This window comes from Siniperca chuatsi, linkage group LG12 (genome assembly GCF_020085105.1).
Source record: "Siniperca chuatsi isolate FFG_IHB_CAS linkage group LG12, ASM2008510v1, whole genome shotgun sequence".
Lineage (NCBI taxonomy): Eukaryota > Metazoa > Chordata > Actinopteri > Centrarchiformes > Sinipercidae > Siniperca > Siniperca chuatsi.
This window is the reverse complement of record NC_058053.1, coordinates 25,197,517-25,219,576: the sequence shown is the minus strand read 5'-3', so window position 1 is coordinate 25,219,576 and position 22,060 is coordinate 25,197,517. Positions and strand designations below refer to the sequence as shown.

Sequence of the window (22,060 nt, the reverse complement as noted above, 5' to 3'; positions counted from 1 at the left end):
AGCAAAACTTGACTCTTCCTTAACAGATATGTAAATGAAGATAAGCTCAAAGCATAGGTTCAGAGTTTTTAAAGTCAACACTCCGATAACACTGCAGTATGTTGAAAGAGTTATTGGTTGCTGCAATCATCCCTCCTCATACTGGCTGTAAAGCAATTCCTTCATAGCATGACTACACTGTAAGAGATGGGGATAAAATCCACAGCCCTTCTTCTGTGGAAAAATGAATAGTATAGTTCCGCTGAAGCAAAACGGCGGTATCTTCATGCCCGCAGACATGTGCAGGTTTATTGCCACTTTTTTGTCCCGGCTATGAATCCCGCCATGGCTGCTCAGCAAAGAAACACTGTTTTTCAAATTTTGTGAATAAAGAGACCATAAATTTGGAAAATACCCACTTAGTTTGTCAACTCAGATTGCTGGAGTCTCATAATAGCTTTGGCTAAACAGAATGCTTTTTGTGGATTTTGTTCACTACTTCTTACTGTTTAGTGGCGCAACAACGGGATCTCTTCATAGCCAGTATGGAGAGGATGATGAATTCCAGTGATCAATAACTCTTTCAAGGTACCATTTGGCATGTGAGTATTGTAGCTACATAGACTTTAAAACATCAGAACCTACACTTAAAAGGCTAAAGCTGGCACTATTCTAGATTTTTGTTATTGCCAAGAATTCCCACGAAAAGACCAAAAACTAATGTGCTAGTTTACAACGACCCTATGGCCCATTTGTTGATGTAAATCTTTAAAATCAGGTCATGAACATGTACTCCCATTATTTTTTTGGGGTTTAAGATGAGCACTGTAGTTTTCAGCAAACGTTATTCAAATTGGAATAAAAAGCTGTCAAGGATACACCAGGTGTGTCCTTTTAAACTTTGGCCAAAAATAAAGGCTGCATTTCTTGGTCACATTTGGACGAGCTGTTGAAATGGCAAAGTTCTTGTTGTCTTGTCATGACGTATGCCGTCACTGTAGTTCAGAACTACAGTGTGAACATAGTCTCGATGTGTGTGTTATCCATTGACTATCTTCTGAGAAATGGCTCCTGGCAGGGTGTAGAACAGCAGGGCGAGGAACAGCACTGTGATGAGCAGGATCAGGGCGATGATGATGTACTTCTTGTAGCTTCGCCACACCAAGTGGAAGAAACACTTGAATGGATTGACAAACCACGAGAAGGAGGTGTCTGGACGACTGTGGGAAGGTGATAATGAGGAGAAAAGAGAATAAAGTAGTTTTATTCAGTAGTGTTGGTTTTTTTTTTAACAGCTTAATTAAAAGAGAGCTTTGGATAATCCTGACAAAAATGACATACAAATGGTGTTAGAGCTTTGTCACGAATACATAAAAAAAGTCATCAGGGCTTTGTGTTAGTTATAAAAGTGACTGAATTGGCAAATAAACTATTAGGACAAGCCTTATGGCATGCTGTTGATGGTGGGCTCAGTGACAGGTCATGTGTAAGCCGACTCATTAAACCACAATTTCTTAATTTCCATGTCTACGCATGTTAAATACACGCATACAGTTTGCAGAAAAGATTTTGGTAAATACGCTTATTCGCTTTCTTGTCGAGAATTTGATGAGAAGATCGATACCACTCATGCCCGTACTGTAAATGTATGGCTATTTTAGCTGGTTAGCTTAGCTTAGCATAAAGACCGTAAATAAGGTTTACAGGGGGTGACGTGGGGGACTTTCTTGGTTGAAAAGCAGTAACTTTGTTAACTTTGTTATGCAACCAATGTAAACTCTAGTGAAGTCAGTGTGTCAAAGGAACACACACTCTCACAGTAAGAACACACACCAGATTTGATTTAGTTTGGCTGCTCTTACTTTGGTTTTGGCAGCGGCTCCGGCTCCTTGCGGGCTCGGCCAACTGGATTTTTCTCTGCCTCCTCAGCTGTCACAAGATGGAACTCCGCCTCCACTTTCCCCTGATGGATTCAGAGCACAACACACCTGTCAATCAAACTTTCCACACCTGTCGATCTGTATGACTTGGTTTGTGTTTATGTTGGTTTGTACAGTTTGTGTGTGTGTGTCTGTGTACGTACCGTCAGCTCTCCGGACTTGCTGAAGGGCCACCAGCCTCTTGATCTCTTCTGCTGGAAGATGGAGATTCTCTCTGTCCCGTCCGTCAACATGTCCACCTTACATGACTTCGCCGTCTTTGCCCCCCGAGGGAAACCATGGAGGTCTAATTCCACCGTGCCTGCACGCACACACACACAATCAGTCAAATATACAAATAGAGAAACACAGATACACATGGAGAAGCAGTCACACACACACCCACCCAGGAAGTCGTCAGAGGAGAGTGTATCGAAGTCCCAGACCTGCAGACTGAGGATGGCAGGAAGCTTCTGCTCTGTTTTATCCAAAGAGAAAATATTCTCTCTCTTCCTCACCACTACTACCTGTGAGACAGAGAGGAAAAGAGAGGTGTTGACAATGTGACACTGTTTTGCTGTTGCAGTTAATTTTTCTACACCAGCCTACAATAGCTGGAGCTGCTGGGAATTCAAGGTCATGATTATTTCAGCAGGCTCTGACCCAGCGTCTGTGTGTCAGTACCTTCTCAGCAGGCAGGTAGCTGAAGGGAAACACAAAGCGCCAGTTGAAGTTTCCTTCTCCAGTCAGAGAGTTGTAGTGGACGTCTGTCTCCTGTCGGTCATCCTCTAAACCTTTCAACCAGCTACAGAGAACGATTGAAAGTGTTTACATAGAGATTTTTCTAGACATACAATCTGGATATAAAAGGGAGGGAAAAGTAGGCTAACAACTTATTTCTGTACAAGAAAATATATATTGTTTTCTATTTATAATAATCAAACTAAAAGCAAGTCTGTTAAATATCTGGAACAGATGGAGAAAGATTGTAATTACCCCTTGATGTAGATATCACTGGACTGTTGACCGGTCAGGAAGTTGCTGTCCTCCAGAATCACATCTTCTGTGTTCCAGATGATGATACGCAGCTCGTACCTGAACACACACACACACACACATTGGGGGTGTTAGTTGACCTTTTCAAAAACAAATATTGTTTTATCAACCTTCCTTCAAGTGCTGAACGAGACAGCTCTCACCCTTTTGGTTTTCGAGGTGAAATGTCCACTGAAGGTCCCGGATGAGGCAAGTCCATGGGAAACATGTCTACCCACATCTGGACCTGGCCCTACACACACGCACACACATTGATGAAGATCCACAACGATCTGTGGCCAGACATTGAGCTTCCAAAAAAAATAAATTAAAAAAACTTGGCTGCAACCCAAAGAAGTAACATTACACTAAGTGTAGATCATGATTTAGGTGTGCTCCATCAGCTACTATTAGACTAACAGTATTCGCCTCTGGCTTTCAGGATAAAAGCAGAGTAGTTTAATACTGAGTTTGTAAGTAATGAGTCTACTATTTCTCAAAATATGTTCTAATTTACACTATAGATTAATTATTGGTGTGAGAATAAAGTACTTGCCATCAGTAAGTATTTTGACTTTAATGCAGTTTTAAAATCAGATTACATTTGTTGAAATTCTGCTTTTATTCTGAAAGATTGAGTCTGGTGGGACAGATAAAAGTTTGACAGCATATAAACGCCTGATAAAAACAATGAAGACTTTCTGTCTGAGGAAAAGTTTGTAAAAATATTTTGGTTTTATCACATGTTACATTCAGAGAACCGTGTACTTTGTTAGATGATGATAGAAGTACCTGGTCCATGCCGGGCCGAGCCTTGTTGAACAGAGTTCTGGTCTCGATGTGTTCTGGTACCAGCTTGCATCCCACAGCTGGAATCTCCGCCCAGCGGTGCAGGATCTTCAGAGACAAGTGCTCATAGGACTCCTCCGGCTCGTCTGAGACGTACACACAAACAAAAATCATTAATGTCACACACACACACACACACACACACACACACACACAAGATTATTATCAAAAACTAACATTAAAAATGAGACTACTGTTTTAGGCTCAGGATCCACGTACATACATTCACACATACATCAGAAATACAGCACTATAAAACACTGGTAAAGATTCTCCTGATCTAAAAAACATAGCGCATATTAAAATGCATTATACAGTGAGATAGATTGTACCAATGCTGACAATTCTGTGGTAAAATCCCGGCTCAGTGACGTCTTGTAATCCCACAATTACTGACAAGGATTACAGCAAAACTGTTGTCACTTTATAAGTAACTGTGTGGCTGCATATGATTAAAGGGCATTACTTTACTTTAACTCCCCCTATTTAGCATTTATAAGCAGTATATAAACTTTTAATAAATGTTTATAACACACTATTATGTAGTTGTAAGCAGTGGTGGAGGAACTATTTCGATTTTTTACTTAAGTAAAAGTACCAATACCACACTGTAAAATTACTCCATTAAAAAGAAAAATCCTACATTGGAAATGTTACTCAAGTAAAAGTACAAAAGTATTATCAGGAAAATGTACCAAAAGTACTCAATGCAGAGAAATGACCCTGTGAGTGTATATAGTATATCTAATAGTAGACTAGTATATTATGAGATTATTATTACTTATGCATTAATGTTTAAGCAGCATTTTCTCTTGTAGTGATCAATCCATTTATTCTATATTATTGTCAGAATTAAACAGAGCTCAAAGTGACACCTTCGAGTGTCTTGTTTTCTGTTTACTGTAATTTAAGACGAGGAAATTGTCACATTTGAGAAGCTGAAACCATAAATGTTTCAGGCATTTTTGCACAAGAAACAACTTAAACGATTAAATAGATTAAATTATTCATTTTTTGATAATTGACAAATCAACTAAATGATTAATTGACTAATTGTTTAAGCACATTTTTTCTATACTGTTGGGTAGTTACATTTTTTACAATGCATGCATGTTTTAAAAGTTCTTCATATTTTTATTTATGTCAAATCTAGATTTACATAGATAAGTAACTAGTAACTAAAGCTGAAGTTAAAAGCACAATATTTCCCTCTGAAATGTAGTGGAGTAGAAGTGTCATTAAATGGAAATACTCAAGTAAAGCACAGATACCTCAAAATTGTACTGAAGTATAGTACTTGAGTAAATATACTTGGTTACATTCCACCACTGGTTGAAAGCAGATATAAGTGTTTATGAATGTATTTGTCAACAACTATAACTCGGAAAACAGATAATGAATGACAATGTAAACAGTTGTAATAGTATAAAATGTGTCTTCATAGCAGACGTTATGAAAGACAAATACTGTACATTAATAAACACTTGAAAATGTCCTTAGATCCGCTCATAAGTAAGTTATAAACCATTCATTAAATGTTTATATAGTGCTTATAAATATTAAATGGAGGGAGAGCAGAGCAGTATGTAGTGTCCAGTCTTTACCTTCGTGCATGAAGAGCGTCTTGCCAGTGAAAACTTTGTCAGCCAAAGTGATGCGTCCTGGTGTGAAATGAGGACCGTCCAGACCGTTCTCTTTGCACAGCTTAGACAACAGCTCTGATGGCTTCAGACAGTCTCTCCAGGCATTATAACCGTCACTAACAACAAACGGAGAAGGGCAGAGGAGGCACAGGAACTTGTTTTAGTATGATTTTTATACAAATTATAAGGTTTTACTGAAAGCTTCTGAAAGGTTTCTCCAAACACGGCAGTCTTTCCTCCTTTAATTGAATTTGTTTGATCAGATGAAACAAAATAATTGCACAGAGATGAAGTAGGTATGAAGTAAGAGTTACTCCAACCAGCAGGATGAATATTTACCTAAATGAACCAAGTGGAAAAATAATTCAGACGCCCAGACTTACAGGCTGTACTCAGTAGGGAGTCCACAGGTGGCTCTGTGTCGGCTGTAGAATCGGTTCTCCAGGTCAATGCAAGTCTCTCCTATCAGGTCGTCCCCTCCCACCAAGTCATGGTCATAGATAAACACTGACAGCAGAGACTCCTGAGGAAATGTTGCCTGCATCTCAAAAGATCTGGAAGAAGGAAGGACAGAGAAACAGCGTGAGAAGTTCTGCGTCAGCCTTAAAACCTGAAACTACTGGGGCGGGTTCTACTTTAAAACATAGGGGTAAGATGTAGTCAGCCAGTCATGTACCTTCCAAACACTGGATTCAGCTGTTTAGGGATGTAGTTGTCTCTGTCTTTGATTTCGTTCTTGCCAAGCCGAAGAACAATGTAAGGGTCCGCCTTCCCATCCTGATCAGCTGGGTGCAGGTTAGAAGCCTAGGGAGAGAGGAGAGAACATTACACTGCCATTGGCCTGTATTAAGGCAATGGACTCTATATGGTACTACAGCTCAGTGAAGTCATTTGACACAACAAAATTAAAAAGCAATGACCATGTTTGTAACGTCATTTTGCATGCAAAAACAACAACAATACATGTGGAGGAGGCTGAAGTCGTGTTATTCTTTGTAATATATTGCTTTGCACCCAAAGAAGGGACTTTTTGGATGTCAGAAACTACACAGCAGAGACTAAATTTAGACCACAGTACGTCTGGTTTAAATGCAGGTAATGTTTGTGAGTTCCTAAAAAGCTTCCTGTGTTCCTGGGAAGCTCCTGCCATTAAAAAGGGATATATGATATACATTTAGCCTACACTTTTATCACGACCTTTGAGTAAATGTGGTGTTTGATGCAACATGGGTGATATGTTTCAGTTATAAAATTGACCAAACAAACATTAAAGAAATAGTCCAAAATAGCCTAAATTAGAAAGAGTTGAAGCAGGGGAAAGACGGATAATGATCTTTTAATGGAAATCTTCAAATAGTCACTTTCTTTGTTCTTTTGCTTTTAGTGTCCACATTTCTCCTTTTTTGTTTCTGGGTGTTTACCCTGTGAAGTCAGTTTTGCTTCTTTGCTCGGGAATTTGCCTTTTCTCTCAACACGGAGGCATAAATAATGTATGTTGTACAGATTGTAAAGCCCTCTGAGGCAACTTTATGATTTCTAATTCTGGGCTATATAAATAAAATATGACTTGATTTTACCTAATGTGATCACATGATGATAACAGGTGCATGCTGCTCCTATTCAGGAAGACTCGGAGACAAGTTCCTGATTCATGCTTAAAGGGAACAAGTTTATCTTCGTATACTTGAACACAGCATAAATGCAGCAAACTGGAAGCTCTGACTGTTGACTAAACGCTTTCATTGTAGGACATTAAAGAACATTCATAGTAAACACTTTAAAGCTCTAAAACTGATCCTTAAAAATGAGGACGCACAGAGACGATGTAAACCCGTATGAGGACTTGGACCGGGCCGTTGGGAGGGATTCCTCTGTTGACTCTGAAGTGCCCAGTGTCAGGGGCTTCGTCCCACACCTCTGCCTCATCCTCAGCCAGTTTATACATGCAGAATCGTCCCTGCGGAGAAGCATATGCACATAGTGGATCAGATCAATAGTGATGATATGTCAATGGTTACACAAGGTAGCACCCATAGAGGACATTCAACCTAATTGTCTCACCTTAAATTTGCCAACGAATCTCTCTTCAGTCGCCCCCTCTTCCTCATTGGCTTTCCCTCTGAACAGCTCATATGTATTCACCCAATCATCAAAAGGCCCAAACTCTGCCTCCAGCTCCTTGTTGTACAGCTGCAGAGAGATTGTCAGCATCACTGGACAGAACTTTTCGGACTATACACACTGTTACCGATAATGCCTTTTGGAGCATTAAGGAACTTAATCTCTGTTGTGTTAGCTGTAGTCCATCGCTGCTAATAGTCCTTTTTCATTCTAAAACAGTCTGAGTATCTGCTGTGATCTTATTGGACTTGCAGTGTTTGTGAACTGAGTACCTTGAGTGTGGCTAATTTAGTAGGTAGACCCAGGTTTGGCTCCAGGGTTCCTTTTCCTTTCTGTTTCTTCTTCTTGTCTCCATCCGACTGGCTGACTGATGGAACAAACATGACATATTTTAAACACTGACACAAAGCACCGCAGCATGGATGTGAAGACAAAGCAAAAACATTTATTTGCATTGTGATGACACAGTGGTTAACAACAGGGAACAAACTCGATTCAGTCAGTTTTTTTTAGCAACTTAGGAAACTCAAGGCACCAAAGTGTCACTCAGAAACCAACGAGTAATGTCAGTGATTTAAACCAAGTTCCCTTCATCTCCACCAGAAGAAACACAAAAGTTGAAAGCGTTACCTGTTAGAGTACAAAAAGTACCATCATTCATTTGTTTCCATTTAACGCATTTCAGGAGAATTTGTCAGAAATATTTGAAATGCTACCCACCAGAACCACACATCCAGTACATCAACAGTGTGACACTCTAAACTATCCTGAAACAGAGCTGCCTACATCTATCTACAGGGTTGTACCACAGAAACCAGTAAGCAGGCCCGGCACCACGAGGGGTCTTAAGGGGGCTTAGCCCCTCAGTTGTATTTTTTGCCTCCTCTGTTTAAGCTTTTTGTATCTATAGAAAAATAGCAAAAATGATTGGCTGAGATACACGTGACTATTGCTTAGCTGTTGTTTCAGAGCCATGGACAGCGCTGTTTGTTGTGTGTAGGCGACAGGGAAGTGAAGGGACAGTCAACGAGAGAGAGAGCGCAGCAAGCCGCAAACAGCTGTTTCTACGCGCCTCCCCCTGCTGATTTGACAGAGAACTGTTCATAAATTCAAAACATATTTAGTGCTCTGCTAGATAAATGTATTCTTTGATTTTGAAACAGTAGCCTTATGTTTTTGTTATTTAGCCTTTCTGAGGCTATTGCATGCTTACATCAATGAATTTTATTTTATGAAAAGATTGTCCCCTCGCAGTTTTTAACATCCCCCTCTGTCACTTCATCGTGGAGCCAGGCCTGCCAGTAAGATACAACCAGTTCCCCGAGCCTCCAGCTGTCAGTAAACAAGTTACCAAGCAGAAGATTTCCTCCCAGGAAGCAAAGGCTAAAAATGGCTTGAAAATGCTTTATGTCCCGTAATGACACAACCTTTTTAGCTGCAATTCTTTGTCCTTACCCAAGGTGTCTATTCCATCGCTGAGCAAGCTGCTATACGGCAAAGCTGCAACGCACAACAATGTGTGTGTGTGTGTGGGTCAGGAGAAAAATAATGGGATAACCCTTTGAAGACGAGTTTACTCACAATATTTATAATAGACCTAAATTGATAGTATCAGTGGTGAACGTAACATGCATTCTGAAGAGGTTTTGGCAAAGATTCCGCTGATCAAAATTACTGGTGAGATCATGCTGATATACGGCTAATTCTCTTTTTTGTTGGCAAACAACAAAACTGCCTACCACAGCCAACATCTAGTGAGGAGTGGAACCTATACTACTTTTTGTAGTTCGTTTACTAGTTGTTGGTTGCATACACTTTAAACCTGCACTAAGTTGTGAACACAACCTTGACATATCATCAACTTGTTGATATGGCAAACTTGTTAGAAAACAGTTGCCTTTCACATTGTAACATTGTCCACATTGTCATTTGATACAGAAATACTAATTTTAGGGTCAATTTGTTGTACAGCCAACAGTAACCACAAAAACCACTGGACAAACAATAAACAATAAATACAATATAAAGATCACATAGAGTTATTTAGAAAGCCAATGGCAACAGGAACAAATTAGTTTTTCAGTCTATTGGTCCTGCATCTTGGCAGAATGTATCTGCAGCCAGAAGGAAGCAACTTGAACTCCTTAGACAGGGGTTGGCTGGGATCAGCCAGGACTGACTGGGCCTTCTTCAAAGACCTAACATTGTACAAATGAGGAAGGTCATTCAAGCTTGTACCTGCAATTTTGTTGCACACTTTCACAATACCCTGCAATCTGTTTCTATTTTTGAGGGTAATTAACCCACACCAGCTGACAAAGGAGAATGTGAGGACTGATTCAATGAAGCAGAAATAAAACATTTCCATGAAGGTATTGTCAGCTTTTATTTTTATTGAGTACAGGCGTAATGAAGGAACCGGATATGGCTGTGAAAATTCTTCCATGTGTGATTGAAGCTTATACTTAATTAACTGGTCTGTGTGTGCAATTTCTTGACTCTGAGGAAGACTGGTGTGCGGTTGACACTTGCTGGTCTTGTTTATAATCATATAGCCACTATAATAAAAGCTGTTTAACTTTGGTACCTTTTCGAGGCAGTGTGCCTTGACTTTTTGGAGAATTGATTCCCTTTTTGTGGACGTTGATCACCTATACTGAGTTTTAATACAGCCGCACTCCAGAAAAAAAGGACATTTCGGGGGAAAAGTGTAGGGTGTCGAGACGAAGTTGAAGGGGAAAGACCTTGGTGTTACTCATATTAAGTGTTAAATAATGTGTAAAATATTATTGCAGATTTGTGTTTTAGACTTCAATCACATCCCAGTCTACTATATGGACCTTTGACACTGAATTCAACAAAACACAACCAACTGTTCACAGAGCACCTTCAACATGACTGACTGGAGTTCTTACCTTGTTCAAAGACCTGAGGGAATGGAGAGTCGTCCTTCTGTTTGGCCTTGAACACAAACATATATTCACATTTGTATTTTTAAAAATTTTTTTTAGATCTTTTGCAACAAAACTCAACAATCAGAGCTACCTGTTTCTCTACAGATGCGTAGTATTTGGACCACCAGTCGATGACACATTCTGCTGATTCGTCAGCGATGGTCCGCTTTCTCCTCTTGGTGGAACGACCACGAGTGCTCTTTGTCCTGCTGTCCTGGATTTAAAATATACACACATGCACATGCAAAGGATTTTAAGACAGTGGTGCATGTGATCCATAAGAACATAGTTATTTATGCAGTAACTTTCACCCTTTTCCTCCTGGATTCTTGTGTAAGGGTGGGCGGGGCTGGAGGCGGGGTTTCACCCTCCACAGTGATCAGGAAATCCTGATTTGTCAGTGCTACAGCTGAACTGGTCTCTCCAGCGGGCTGGAAAAGTCCTATTGGACGCGAGACAAAAATAAATCTTTCAATGGGACAAGAAAAATATCAAGCAAGCCTGAGCATACTGGACTGGAGAATCAATCAATCATATTTGTATCCTGTATCATCATCATCATCTTCATTCTCTTATTATTCCAATGGGAATGTTGACAAAACTTCTTAGCACAAGGTCCACTAATTGGACATTTTCCAGCAGAGGGCCATGAGATGTGGCTGAAAGCTAAAAAAAAATCCAGTAAGTGACTGCTTTTTCCAAAATTAATATTGAATCTACAAGCTCAGTAGCTTGTTTTTGCGCTCTGAGTATCTGGCGTTTTAGCGGCCGAGAACATCTTCGTTTTTTCAGTTTAAAAAGATTTTTTTTAAAAGATGGGCAAAAAAAAATGAAAAAATACATTTAAAAGTGGTTTTGATTCTGACCGTATAATCACTCACTGATACTGCAGCTTTTTCTCTGTTGTCCAATCAGTAGAATAGACAGCAGGCAAATGAACTGTCAATAACAAAAACTGTGGAATATGTAGTGGTTGTTGTTGACAGTACAGAGCTATTTGACCTAACAGACAAAACAAATTCTAACACAACAAACATTAACCTTAAACAGTCATTAGTGGCACACTTTTTACTTTCACCACTACTGTATGTTATAATTGATTAAATGTAGTTGCTGTTGATCGTTATCAGAGGTATTGTAGTCCACTGTATCAGCAAAACAAGATAATACTCACAGATCTATCTCGTTTGACATTAACTAGAAGAAATCATATGCTTGTCAGTAACACCAGTACATAGTAGATGATTGTTCGTGCTCCCCACACACACACACTTATTACCCTCAGTGCTTTGTGGCTCCAGTGTCAGTGCAGGTCCAGGGGTGTATGTGACCTTGGGTGGTTTGTGTGTCTTTATGGGAGCAGGCAGGGCTGGAGGTGGAGTGTATTTGAAGGCCTTGAGGTTGTTGATAATGTGGTTTCCAACCAACGTGCTGCGACCAAATGCCCGCCAATCAACAACAGTGATACTGAGAGGAGGATGGAGGTGTTCGTTCTCTGGTAACTCCTGAAGGATGTTAAAAAATAAATCCCATGAATTATACAATAAATGTATTGATTCCCCAGCCAGACTTGATCCAGGGAAGCCGTGCTTATATAGTACATTACATGGCCAAAGGTATGTGGACACCTGATTACACCCATATGTGATTGTTGAACATCTCATTCCAAGCCATGGGCATTAATATGCTCTCCATCAGCTTTCCACAAGATTTAGGAACCTGGTTGCAGGGATTTGCTCCCGTTCAGCCACAAGAGCATTAGTGAGGTCCAACACTGATGTTGGGTGATCAGGCCTGGCTCACAGTCGGCATTCTACTTCATCCCAAAGGTGTTTGACTGCAGTCAGGGCTCTGTACAGGCCAGTCAGGTTCTTCCACACCAAACTGGGAAAACCATTTCTTTATGGACCTGGCTTTGTGTACACTGTCATGTTGAAACAGAAAGGGCCTCCCTCAAACTGCTGCCACAGAGTTGGAAGCACATTATTGTCTAAAAATCATGTATGGACAGGAGTGTCTAGATAAATTTGGCCATATAGTGTATGCAGATCAATGAACCTCCAGGACTCCCCAATAGTAGCTGTATTGAGAATGTTTTGCCATGCTGCACTTATGTTAAGATTTACTATAAATGCTGTATTGGTCTTACCAGCTCTATGACATCAACCAGCGTGGTGAAGTTTGGGCTGGACTTGTACTTCTGAATGACAGAGGAACGTAGTGTTTTACCTGCACACTCTATGAAGACCTAGACAAAGACAGAAGGGGTTTATTATATTAATTGGATATAAGGATCCTGTTTCCCAATTGTGATGGATCCCTCTGTTGCTCTTCCCGAGGATTTTTCCATTTTTGTCTAAGGACAGAGGGTGCCTTATGTTGTACAGATTGTAAAGCCCCCTGAGGCAAATTTGTGATTTGTGATATTGGGCTATATAAATAAAACAGTCTTGACTTGACACTATGTTTTAGTCCTGCACTCAGAAAGGAGCACATACTCAACTACGTAAAGACAACACACAGTTGTACTAACCCACATTCTCTAAAAATATGAAGTCTTGCGTGTGATGATACCAAAATAACAATACATCTACAGGTGTGTTGTTCAAACAGAGCAAATTAGAGTCAAGGAGTGAAAGCAGAGACATGGATTGTAAATTCTACACAGCGAGTTTGGAGATCAGACCAACTCGCTTCACCTCCATCTGCAGTGAAGCCCAGATGAAATGCTCATTAAGTAGCCACAGTGGTCCATTCAGTCACATCTTAAAATATGGACTCTCAAAGAAGCAGAGTCCTAAAATGGGACTTGTTCATGCCACTTGTGTTTGTGTGTGTGTGTACCTGTGGGCGATCAACAGAAAGGAACTGAACCTTCTTCAGCTCCCGCAGACCCCAGAATAACACCTAGTGGAGAGAACACACACACACAAAGGTTTGTTATAGCTGAGCGCTTGAGTTGGATTATGGGGCCAAAAGTGTTATTTGTTGGTTACGTTGAAAGAAAAAAGAAATCACCATTCCCATTTTATAAGTGTTGTTGGGTAGAAACCTTGTACCTCTAACCTGTCAGCTTCTCAAGAGAAAAATAATTTTTCTCCTAAAATGGAGCATTAATAATAAATGAGCGTGTAGTGTCATGCTGAGAGTCGTCAGCTTGGTGTTTTTTATGGATGCTGCTGTAGTTACAAGATGAAACAAAACTTAACAATTAGGTTACAAATATATACTTTCAATTTCAGGACATTTATTTACTTATTGTACATGTACTTTACTTAAGTATTTCCATTTTATGCAACTTTATACTTCTAGTCCACTACATCTCAGAGGTTAATATTTGACTTTTTATTCCACTGCATTAGTTACTTTTCTGATTCCAATTTTTTGTTTTCTGTTCTTTGTATCTCCAAATTTGGTGATTTTGAATTTGAATTTTTCTGATAACCTGAAGGATGAAGTTTTCCTTTATGGGTTGAGAAAATTCTTCTACTTCTTAAGCTAAATAAACTCTTTTAAAGCCCCCTTGGATTACCTGGAAAATGCATCGTCACAGAGCTGAAAAGTTTACTTTTTAGAGATACGTGGTTCTCACAGGACAGCGATGCTACAAACATATGATTATCTAGACCATGATGCATTGCTGTAGATTAAACTACCCAACAGTATATAAAGTAGTTAAATGAGCTCAACCTTAAACATCTACAGCAGTAAAATACAACAGACACATTATTGCAGCAGTAATATTAATCCAGAAACATCAGATATAATAAAACACTGACAGGAGCATTTTACTGCAGATTACTTTTAGTTTTGATACTTAAAGTAGTTTGTGCTGATAATATTTACATACTTTTACTAAAGTAAGGTTTTGAATGCAGGACTTTACTTGTATTGGAGCATTTTCACATTGTGGTATTACTACTTTTACTTAATTAAAGGATCTAAATACTACATAATTTTTCAAAAAGCCTAACTAGTGTGCTAAAACACACACACACACACACACACACACACACACACAGGCAGCCAAACCTCCAGCCTGTAGGTGCTGAGAACAGGTCTGATGTTGGCAGGAACCGTGTAGATGCCTCCTTCCTGTTCCTCTAACGGCGGCAGACTCTGGTCTCCAGACTCTGGGATCTACACATGATACTTCTTTATTATTAGTGCTTCATTCTACATTCTTGCTTCATCCTTCATCATCATGATGGAAACCGAATGGTTATTGAAATGGCCGTGACTGACCTGCAGCAGTTCGAATGCAGCCAGCAGGTCTCCCCCTGGCTGGCTGCCGCAGTGCAGCGGGCTGTACTGCAGAGTTGGAGGTGTGTACGGGTCAGAGGACAGCCGAACCTCGGGCACCGCCACTGTGGCCCCCAGGTACTCCGCCTTACTCTGCACACGGCAGGGGACGGGGTGAGATCAGAGAGAGTTCAATTCAAAGAGTCAGCAGCAAAATATCTAAAATAGTGATTAAACTATTACTTAACTAATCTATCAGTCTATCTATCTACATGGTATTACCAGTGCATCGTCATCGTACACCTCGATGAGAATACGTGGCGGCTCTTGCTGGATGTGCTGCAGATCTCCACTCAGCAGCAGGCGGCTCATCAGCAAACACTGATTCCATGTCGGACTGAGAGTCTGACTGATCACCTGACAGCACAACACACACACACACACACACACACACACACACACACACAAATACAAAGCTTTGTAAACTTACCGTTTATGTCAGAGCTGTTGTATTGGATTGCATTAGATTGTACAAGTGTAACTAATGAAGTAACCACTGAGTGTATCTGTTTGTCTCTGGAGAGATTAGTTCTCATTAGTCCTGATTGCTGCCAACAAAACTTGTTACACAACCTGCCACATGTCCTTGTAGTCCTATGCCGTCATAACAAAACATACAACATTTCCTCCAGGGTTACAGTGAAGTAGCATTTTGACATTTTCCACAAGATGCATCACCATTCCTGAACTCAAACAAAGATGACTCCAGATATATCATATCCTTTCCAGTGGCTGTCTTTGCAAAACAAGCAAAACAATATGTCACTGTGCACTGAAGCAACATGTAGTGGCCGAAGAATCTAGAGCTACGGACATGTGATTCAGTTAAATATTGCATGTGTGCTGTAGTTTTATTTCAAGATAAGTTTGATTTCACACATGGGTTATTTCTTTATCTGAGTGTTATCATCAACGTACAAGTCTCAAATAAAAATGATTACATGAAAGGCACAAACTGCACCTCTAACCCAGGCAGCTAGACCAGCATTCCTGAGAAACTTTATTGATGTCCTAGGAACACACACACACACACACACACTTACATTGGTGGTTTGGCTGTGTGACAGATAGGTAACTCGAGCAAATGGGTCAGACAGGCCGGAGTTGTCTGCAGCGATCAGACCACGAGCCTGATACATGTGGCACCTCAACTGGAACTGATGCTGCCCTGGAGACACAGACACACACACAACACAACATAGATAGGGTGACTTTAAAGCATCAGTTTACACACATCACAAAAACTGATTTTTTTGCTTACCATTAGTGGTTTCTAGTGTAACTTGACTTGGAAACTTACTTGACACCTAATGTAACTGTGATGTTATGGATCTGAAGGTAAACCAGTGCCTTTCCTGGATATTGTATTCTTCAGACATCTAAATGTCAGAAGCAAATACTAACCACAGAATTAGGTTGTATCTTAGCAGTTACTAATTATTTTGTCGACAGTGACCTCCAGTGTTGTCTGTTTCCAGTCAGACAAGACAAAATGGCAAAATAACCACGGAAATGGAGGGATTGTAAAAATCTGTCTGTCTCTCACCTGTGCAGATCAGGTATGATGGAGGGCTGCTGGCATCAGCGCCCCCTGTGGCCGGACTGAATCCTGCAGGTAGGTCATCTAGCATGTGGATGGAGTCGGACCATGTTCCATACCACAGATACACATCCAGCTTCGCTTGGACTGACAAGCCTGCGACACGCTTCCCTGGAGGCTGCACACACAAACATATAAACACACATATGTATCAGTTTTTCTTTGCCAGCATTCCTACACTGAAAAAGACTTGAGTTTTAAGTTCTGTGTATGTGTGTTTACCTTTAGAAAGAGTGTTATTATCTTGCCACAGTGGATTCCTCGGGCCTCCTGGCTGCTGGAGAACAGCAGGTCTCTGGCTCGGATCCGAGCATACGCAACACGCTTGTTGTTGCTTAGCAACCACACAAAGATGTCGGGCACTGTGTGCTGGGGCTGCAGTGTGTAAAGGTGTGCACGTGTGTATAAGAAAAGTTAGGATGTACAAGGTAAATAAAGAAAACAGCGATGTCTTGCACACAAGTTGTGAGGATGTACATGAAACACAAACACACACTCACACACACACACACACACACACACACACACACACACACACACACACACACACACACACACACACAGGATGAGTCCCATACCTCCTCCACAAGAAAGCGTAGTTTGTGTGTGAGTTTTGCTGCATCCTGCAGCATTTCTTTCACACCGCCAACTTTTCTCTTCCTCTCTCCCAATGACTGGGCCTCTCCTATCATACTCTCCTGCAACACACACACACACACACAAACATATGGAACCTTTTTGTAAACAGTTCGCATTTTCCACCAATCCGCCAATGTTGGCAGTCCAACTGAATAACACTGCAGTGTAAAACAAAAAAATAAATAGACTAAGAAAACTTGATAACTGTTTTTATGTAAACCAATTAGTGAAAGCCTTTTTCCGCCAGAGAAACATGATTCTGATTTACATTTTTTGGTGATAGTTCATACCTCAAAAAAAGTCTCTGACTTTTTGACTGGCCACAAACTATTGGGTTGGGGCTTGCAGGACTGAACAGCCCTATCTGATTAAAAATAAGCTTTTTATGAAACTCCTGGAGCAGTAAAATGTTTTACTTTAAGTCGTTTCGGCACTTAAAGATCCTGGATCTGTTTGCACAAAATGTCTAAGAGAAAGAGATTCACCTAAGGCTTCAGGACAAGGACTGAGCAGGCTTGGTTATATTTAATGCTGTGTTTTCAGTGTGTTTGTGTGTGTGTCTCGGATTTCCCCACCAGTTCCTGTTTACACATGGTGAGGCGTTTCTTGTCCAGCTGTGTCAGGTAGCTCGACTTTAGCTCTGCCTTCAACTTGGCCTCTGCTGCTGCTATGAAACTCCTGCAGAAAAACAGACCACACATTTAACACTGACAGAAGAAGATGCCCCTGGGCTCCCGTCACCTTTTTCATTCCATGTGAGTTTGCAGATTTGACCATTGCGACTGCAAGAGGTCGCTTGTTAGGAAAACTTAAATATTCTGCAGGTCCTTTTCAGTGTTTAAAGTGAAAGTCGATGCTGTTGTTATGTTGGTGAGGACATTCTCTGTGAACTACCATCCCGATGAAGCTCATCATTAGCAGGTGAAAAGCAGCAGCTGGTGACACCATGTATCATGGAGGTAGCACATATCTGTCTACACTCTCCCCCCGGACACTAGAGTTCTGGTGGATTTATAGTTGTGCGTCACAGTGCACGGTGGTCCTCTAAATTTATAGTTCAGCATCAGATTTCACCCACTGGCACCACTGGAACATTATCGTACATTATCAGGTTGTATCATGGTTTAATTATATACCCCACAGTAACTGTGTTTACATTCTTTCATTCACAAGATAGAGATCATAGCAAGTAAAATGGCGTTGCTAGATGTGTGTTAAGGATAGGATTACTGAGCCTTTTTTCTTGTTTAATGATTAATGTGTCTTAATGTTGCATTGGAAACTGTCAGGAGAAAACCATAGCAACCGTCTCCAGCCATCTCCATTTTTACAAGGCGTACGTTAGCCACAGCGTAGCTACGGACGTGATGTGGACGTAGGCTCCATTGCTACACCTAAACCCCTCAATGCAGACCTATAAATCTGACTTTAGCAGAGACATGGTGTGCAGTGAGTAGGGAAGTGGAAATTAGCAAGGTGTGGGCTTAGCTAGCATGCAATTCAACAACATCCATTTATGCTAATAATGTAATGCTGGTAGCGAAACGTTTAGTGAATTTAAAAAGGAGAGAAGCCTCGGAAGTTGCCCCACGTGTGTGCGTGTTGTCCACCAATCAAGTTTTCTAATTAAAGTGAAAATATTAAATGAACTTCTGTGTGTAAACATTAAACATAGTTGCATTGTGTAAATAAACATCATTACTGGGTTTTTCAATTAGAATTTTACTAGAAAGCCACGTTTTAAATGGTAAATTACAACAACCGCTTTGAGATGTCAAGGATTCAAATGAGTTTAACATGAACACTTTCAAGTCATTCATTTTAATTTCTCAAGTTGTTTCAACAAGATTTAACCACCTAGAGATCCCAGACAGTCAGGTGCTGTTGAATATATTCGTAAACAAGATTTCTGTCTTGGACCGACTCCTATTTTAATGCAGGTTTGATGATTATGTTGCAAAGTTTGAGAAAACTTGCATTCTTCAGTTTCTCAGTTATGACACAATTATATACTGTCTCACGATGGAGCACCGAGAAGCTTGTTGTTACCAAAAACCATGTATGCACCTTTAATTATCATACTGCGATGAAATACTTTTCTATAAAAAATGACAAAGTTACAGATTGCTCATGTTTATCATTTTTCTTTGTCATTTAACTTTTATAAAGAAACAGCATACAAAAGCAATGCTGTTAAAACGTTCCTACCACTGTTGCAGTGAGACACAAGCAGTCTCATCGTGCTCTAATTCGACTGATTACCTGGCGTCCATACAGAATTCTTGGAGGATGATTCTGAGCATCTGCTCCGCCCCTGGATCGGACTTCCTGTGTAGCTCGGCTGCACTGGCCACACCCTCCTCCTGACAGAGAAGAATTTTTCTTTTTTACTAGGATGGCCGTGGAAACTGTTCATAGAATTATCAGGTAGGTTTTTAAAAGCCAGAAGCTATACTGACTTTACACTATAACAGCTACGTCAGGTCACTGTAATGTTATAAATCCCTTAAATACAATAAAGAGATGATGTAGCACACTCTTTATATTGAGGCAAGAGCACACATGAGCTGTTGACATTCTGACTAAATTTGATCAGTGAAAAAACACATGGTATGAGTGTGTGTGTGTGTGCGTATGTACATACAAACAGAAAAGCTATATTCTCCAGCATATTCGAGTTGTAGAGTCGGTAGGTTTTGTCCTCCCAGTGACTCAGCACATTAATACACGGCTTCTGCTTCTCCAGGGGCAGATACATGTAGTACCTAAATGTACACACATATAGAAAAACACACAGTTATCCACACAATGAACTGGAAGACTTTAGAAAACAAATGAAGAGCAATATACTGTGAGCTAGAAAAGACTCCTCTTTGCTGGAATTGAAAGACACTATGATTACATCACTGACCATCTAGCTACAAGCTGAGGAAAAGGAGCAAAATCCCTTATTTCTTTACTGATAGTAACTAAATGTAAAAGGGTCAAGATAGCTACTAGCTAATAGATTCAGTAATATTCAATATCTAGATGTACTTCCAGACAGCAGTCATCTAGTCCCATTTATTAAATACTGGAAAACTTAATTTGAATTGAAACTCTTAAAGCAAGATTATGTAACTTTTGAAAGACAAAATAACACAATTGTCCTCTTACAAATGAAAAATTCATAAACAATATTACGCACCCTTTCTCAATTTAATACATTTTGAATGTTTTGAGGGATTTTGCTGCTACAGCCTTACTTGGTCTGTTATGCCCAGTAGCTTATAGTGGCTAATGTTAGCAAACTTTAGATAATGCTATGTACTGAGTCTTTTGATCATTTTTTTCTAATTTTGCTACTATTAAGTGAAACACACACCCTTTCATGTTGCATCGCAGCGCGCCATTTGACAGGTATCTTTTCCTGCCGTAGCACACATGCTACCAGATAAACATTTCAATAGTTTTTTTGCAAGAATAAAAAAAGAGGTATGTTTAACAAAACATTTTAACTCCAGGTACATAGCTTTAAGCTTTCTAGAGTGATTAAAAGTTCAGGAAAATGCTTGTTTGAGCAAACTCCATCAGCTGGGGAAGACCATGAGATGTGGTTGAAAGTGCCTGAAAAAGCAATTAAGTGGACCTTAAGTTTGTCAAAATACTGTTTCCAAGGTCAAGAATGTACTTTCACACTCAAGGATCTTCTCAAGCATCTGACTCCAAAGATTCTTGGAAAATGTGTGAAGTGAAATTCAATTTGTCCGAGAAAAACATCATATAATATATATATCATATAACATCTTTCGAGGCCCAACAGAGCATCAAGAATCAAACGACAATGTGACTCAACTTGTTTCCCTCAACGATGAGCGGTCTTTCCGGTGGCGTGGTGGACTTAGAGGTCAAGGCCATGTCCAGAGGCTCTCTGGGTAGGAGGGGGGAAGAGGGGGAGTTGGGGGGCGAGCTGAGAGGGGAGGTGCTAAACGTATCACTGCTGTCTGGGACGTCCAGCGCTCTTCTCCTCCGACTGACAGAAGGACTGGGGACAGGGATGCTGGGCTGGCCTGTGGGCTCCAAGACATTACCGTAGTTACCTGAGGGAGGAAACAAAAGTATGTGTCACCAGCAGTGGTGGACTGTACTTAAGTAACATGACTTTAGTATTTCCATTTTCTGCTACTTTATACTTGTACTACAATACATTTCAGAGGTAAATATTATATTTTTTACTACACTACATTTATTTGATAACTTTAGTTAGTAACTTTCCAAATTCAGATTAAGAATACAAAATATAAATGGATTATGATATTGTTATATCAATCCCAGGGGAAAATTCACAAGCTACCAAGTAGTAATAAAGTAATATATACAAAATATTTATAAAATTAGCCCCACATTTATGAGCTGCAATATTAAAGTGATTTACACATTAATGCACCAGTAAAAATAAATATAATATACATTATTCTGAAATGGGCTATTCTGCAAAATGAGTACTTTTTATTATTGGCTTCAGTCATAAATACAGGGTCGACAAAATTACAGATACACATTCAAATATAATGCAATCCTTAAATTCAACTAAATAACAACACAAACTCCTCAAAACGTGACTGTTGTATTTGACTGCTTTTATGTGTGGGGTGTTTCTATTAAAAGCAATACTTGGAGGGAAAAAAGTAACAACAGTGGGTTTGGCGACTCACCCAGGGAGAACTCGAAGCTGATGGGCCTGTCTCCGATCTTCCTGTCAATCATGGTGGCTTCAAACAACGCCCCGAACAGCAGAAATCTTTCCTTGTTGTTTTCATTCAGCTGGACATCAGAAACGTCGCCATTTACATATTCAGGGAAGCTGAAACCATTAACTTATCTTGGGGTATTATCAACTTCAGGACAAGCAGAGCACAGTGATACCCAGCATGAGGAGGCCTTGGCAATGTCATTTTCAGCATATCTGGCATATTTACAACACTTTACTTTGTTGTTGCAAGCAGGAGCAAAACTCTGGTTTCACGTGTCTGGCACAGA

At 40.1% G+C, this 22,060-nt stretch overlaps 1 protein-coding gene across 2 annotated transcripts in view; it reads right to left on the bottom strand.

The window, feature by feature from the left end:
• Nucleotides 1–770: 770 nt before the first annotated feature.
• fer1l6 (fer-1 like family member 6) overlaps nt 771–22,060 on the bottom strand; it is a 30,603-nt gene continuing 9,313 nt past the window's right edge. The window contains exons 14-46 of one of the 2 annotated variants that reach the window (XM_044216354.1): nt 21,736–21,844; nt 20,877–21,120; nt 19,686–19,806; nt 19,304–19,404; nt 17,617–17,719; nt 16,981–17,100; nt 16,625–16,777; nt 16,349–16,520; nt 15,846–15,970; nt 15,025–15,159; nt 14,746–14,895; nt 14,533–14,640; nt 13,345–13,407; nt 12,650–12,748; nt 11,780–12,005; nt 10,812–10,942; nt 10,592–10,714; nt 10,462–10,507; nt 9,002–9,046; nt 7,819–7,913; nt 7,487–7,615; nt 7,242–7,382; nt 6,102–6,229; nt 5,809–5,979; nt 5,387–5,541; nt 3,726–3,868; nt 3,098–3,186; nt 2,895–2,993; nt 2,583–2,703; nt 2,305–2,425; nt 2,063–2,220; nt 1,842–1,942; nt 771–1,199 (exon numbers count right to left, since the gene is read on the bottom strand). In XM_044216354.1, coding sequence (XP_044072289.1) covers nt 1,019–1,199; nt 1,842–1,942; nt 2,063–2,220; nt 2,305–2,425; nt 2,583–2,703; nt 2,895–2,993; nt 3,098–3,186; nt 3,726–3,868; nt 5,387–5,541; nt 5,809–5,979; nt 6,102–6,229; nt 7,242–7,382; nt 7,487–7,615; nt 7,819–7,913; nt 9,002–9,046; nt 10,462–10,507; nt 10,592–10,714; nt 10,812–10,942; nt 11,780–12,005; nt 12,650–12,748; nt 13,345–13,407; nt 14,533–14,640; nt 14,746–14,895; nt 15,025–15,159; nt 15,846–15,970; nt 16,349–16,520; nt 16,625–16,777; nt 16,981–17,100; nt 17,617–17,719; nt 19,304–19,404; nt 19,686–19,806; nt 20,877–21,120; nt 21,736–21,844 — 4,206 coding nt within the window. In that variant the 3' untranslated portion in view covers nt 771–1,018. The remainder of the gene's footprint in view (nt 1,200–1,841; nt 1,943–2,062; nt 2,221–2,304; nt 2,426–2,582; nt 2,704–2,894; nt 2,994–3,097; nt 3,187–3,725; nt 3,869–5,386; nt 5,542–5,808; nt 5,980–6,101; nt 6,230–7,241; nt 7,383–7,486; nt 7,616–7,818; nt 7,914–9,001; nt 9,047–10,461; nt 10,508–10,591; nt 10,715–10,811; nt 10,943–11,779; nt 12,006–12,649; nt 12,749–13,344; nt 13,408–14,532; nt 14,641–14,745; nt 14,896–15,024; nt 15,160–15,845; nt 15,971–16,348; nt 16,521–16,624; nt 16,778–16,980; nt 17,101–17,616; nt 17,720–19,303; nt 19,405–19,685; nt 19,807–20,876; nt 21,121–21,735; nt 21,845–22,060) is intronic. The other variant, XM_044216355.1, reaches the window with a different exon arrangement.